General features: G+C 51.8%; 1 protein-coding gene across 1 annotated transcript in view; it reads left to right on the top strand.

Annotated features, from left to right (window-relative positions):
* Nucleotides 1–1,732: 1,732 nt before the first annotated feature.
* NFIX (nuclear factor I X) overlaps nt 1,733–3,295 on the top strand; it is a 64,145-nt gene continuing 62,582 nt past the window's right edge. Inside the window, exon 1 of the mRNA XM_007954386.2 lies at nt 1,733–2,288. Coding sequence (XP_007952577.1) covers nt 1,733–2,288 — 556 coding nt within the window. The remainder of the gene's footprint in view (nt 2,289–3,295) is intronic.

The following is a 3,295-nucleotide window of genomic DNA, read 5'->3' as shown; positions in this document are numbered from 1 at the left end:
ATACACACACATACACGCACACGCGCACACACGCCCCATCCACGTCCTCCCTCGCGCGCTCCCTCTCTCTCTTCCTCCCTCCCTCGATCCTTCTCTCTCTCTTTTGCACGCGTCTGCCAGCGACGGTCTGCAGCCGGTCAGAACTCGTCTTCATCCCCGGGAATCTGCGAGCTCCCCCTTTTCCTCCAAACAGGCGGAGGGAGGCAGCTCGAAGTTTACACCCCTCTGCCGCTGCCAAAGCCGAAAAGCCTTTTTCTTCAGCTGCTGCTTTTTTCCCTCCTGGTTTTTGTTTTTGTTTTGCACGGGGGTGGGGTAGGGTGTGTTTCTTGGTGGGAGCGATGATGGGAGGTTGGTTTTGATTTTTTAAATTTTGCATATTTCTCTCTCTCTCTTTTTTTTAAACTGGAAGAGGAGATACAAGGGACGAAATTGGAAAAAAAAATTTTTTTGTTGTTGTTGGCTTTTGTTTACCTGACGTGTGTGGCAACCGGCTCGCGTCCTCTCTCTGCGTGCTATCTCTGACCTTCCTTTCTTTTTGCTCCTTTAAAAACATATATTAATTTCTCCCTTCTGTGCAATGGAGCGTGGGGGGGTGGGAGGGGGGAAGGGTTTGAGAATCCACCCAAGCCCGGCCCCTATTCCCCAGAACACCAATAATAACCCCCTTTAAAACATTTACCTTCTTCCCTGCTCCTCCTCCTCCCCTCCCCCCACCCGCCCCCAACTCACAACTCTGTTGAGTCCAGAATCTCAGAATCAGGCGTGGGGCTTTGCCGGGTGCTTCAGATCGATGGTAATTATTTATTTTTTTTTCCAGTTTTATTTTTGTAAACTGAAATCAATGATTATTTAAACTTCAAACAAGCAGACAAGGAAAATAAATAAATAAATAAACTGAGAGCCCAGCCCTCTGTCACCTGACTGAGTCGGAAAGAGGGTGGAGGGGTCAGTGGGAAGCTGGGGAAGGGGCCGAAAGACGACCCTCGTAGCTTTTTAACTCTAATGTGGCCAAGACAACCACCTTATTTGTACTAACAAGAAGTGTTTTGTTCCTTATTACTGTGATTAACATTAGTATGGGTGTCGGTAACAATGCTGAAATCACATATTTAGGGTTTAGATCTGACTAAAAAATTCTGGGGTGGATGTTCCAATTGGATTAGGAGAGAAGATGGGGAGGGGGGGGGAGCCAAATCCGTTGCATCTCTCGTGGATGTCATTTTCTCTCTTCTTGGGGGTGGCCAAAAATCGACCGGTGTCGGACTCGAGGCAGCCCCTGCGCGCCTCGTGTGTGCGTCCACGGTTGTCTATGCAGGGCGGCTACGCGCCGGGCGAGCTGACACGAGTTCAAGGCTGCGATAGAACATGGAGATGTCATGGGCGCGACAGAGCCTGGCGGGGATACCAGCAGCGTGTGTGTGTGGACAGCAGTGTTGTCTGTGCGCGCGCGTGTGTGTGAGTGAGTGAGAGAGAGAGAGAGAGAAAAAAAAAAATAGGTGTGTGCACAGGCTGTTGGTGCCTCTGTCTAGCGTCTGAGGCTGGGATGGGAGCAAGTGGCTGGTTCCTCTGGTGGTGGCTTTAAACCACACTTTTGCAGAAAAATTGAAAGAGGAAATTGGGGGGGAGGAGGAGATTTTTCCTGGTGCTCCCCCCTTTTAACGCTTCTTTTCTCCTTCTCTCTGTCCCCCTCATCCCGTCTTCCCTTCCCCTCCTCCCTTCCTCCCTGCCCCGCATGCTCCCGGCTTGCCGCCTGCAGGATGAGTTCCACCCGTTCATCGAGGCGCTGCTGCCTCACGTCCGAGCCTTCTCCTACACCTGGTTCAACCTGCAGGCGCGGAAGCGCAAGTACTTCAAGAAGCACGAGAAGCGGATGTCGAAGGACGAGGAACGGGCGGTGAAGGACGAGCTGTTGGGCGAGAAGCCCGAGATCAAGCAGAAGTGGGCATCCCGGCTGCTGGCCAAGCTGCGCAAGGACATCCGGCCCGAGTTTCGCGAGGACTTCGTGCTGACCATCACGGGCAAGAAGCCGCCCTGCTGCGTGCTCTCCAACCCCGACCAGAAGGGCAAGATCCGCCGGATTGACTGCCTGCGCCAGGCCGACAAGGTGTGGCGGCTGGACCTGGTCATGGTGATTTTGTTTAAGGGGATCCCCCTGGAAAGTACTGACGGGGAGCGGCTCTACAAGTCGCCCCAGTGCTCGAACCCCGGCCTGTGCGTCCAGCCGCACCACATTGGAGTCACAATCAAAGAACTGGATCTTTATCTGGCTTACTTTGTCCACACTCCCGGTAGGTTCCTCTCCACATTTTTTCCATTTCATTTTTACTGGCTGGCTTTCGTTCTGTGTATTGTGCCTCTCATTTTCAAAGGATAGCACGCATCGGGCCTAACTGGGGCGTCCGTCTGCTGGGGCCTGCAGATGATGGTATTCCCTTTTCCTTTCCCTCCTCTCTCTTTCTCTCTCTCTCTGCTGTATTACCGATTTTGTGCATCTGTCTTTGGAGGACTTGTCTGATCCAAAAGGCGCTGCAGGTCGTAGGACCAGAGCCAGGGCGCACCAGAATTATCCCTGATGATGAGAGTCTGAGGGAAACAGCAACAACAACAAAAAACAATGTTTGCTTTTAGACAACATGAATCTGAAAAAAATCTTTGAGGCCCAGGCTTGGCTTTCCTGGGGCTGCACTGCAAATCCTGGTGAAAAGCTGTATTTGGCACAGGCAGGGTGGGCCACAGTTTGGCAGGGAAAGGGGAGTATAAGAACCGTGGGGTATGAGCTGGAATGAATAAAAAAAGAGGAGAGAAAGCAGCAGCGGACAGGTTCTGGGGCCTGATGCCCAGGCCTGAGGCAAGGTGGTACACACAAGAGTAGGATAGAGAGAAGAAGGGCTCCTTGGCTAGTATTTGGCTGTTGAAGAGCATGAAAGTCGTTTGATTTTATAGAGAGAAAGAGTGGCCCAAAGTACCCTGTTTGCTGAGGTCTTCCTCTCTACCTGCTGTGGCTGAAGTGGGCTGAAGTGGGTGAGAACCGAGGACAGAGGCTGCCAGGCAGGGCTGGGCAGCTTCTGCTAGTTCCAGAGGCTTCTTCCCACGCGGCATGGTCAGGCAGCATGGTTTTCGGTGTGAGAGAGCGAGCTCGGGAGAAATCCCACTGACATAAAACTCTGCGGAATCACCTTTTGTGTGTGTGTGTGTTCCAAATCTTTTTTCAGTTCTCTTTGCTTTTCCAGTTTTGCCCTGCAATTTGGGTTGGGGTGATTCTGTTCTCCTCCGTTCCTTTTTTTTTTTTTTTTTT

Source organism: Orycteropus afer, unplaced genomic scaffold (assembly GCF_000298275.1).
Source record: "Orycteropus afer afer isolate SDZICR_OR568_19922 unplaced genomic scaffold, OryAfe1.0 scaffold00460, whole genome shotgun sequence".
Taxonomy (NCBI): domain Eukaryota; kingdom Metazoa; phylum Chordata; class Mammalia; order Tubulidentata; family Orycteropodidae; genus Orycteropus; species Orycteropus afer.
Note: the sequence above shows the minus strand (reverse complement) of the source record. Positions and strands in the feature narration are given on the sequence as shown.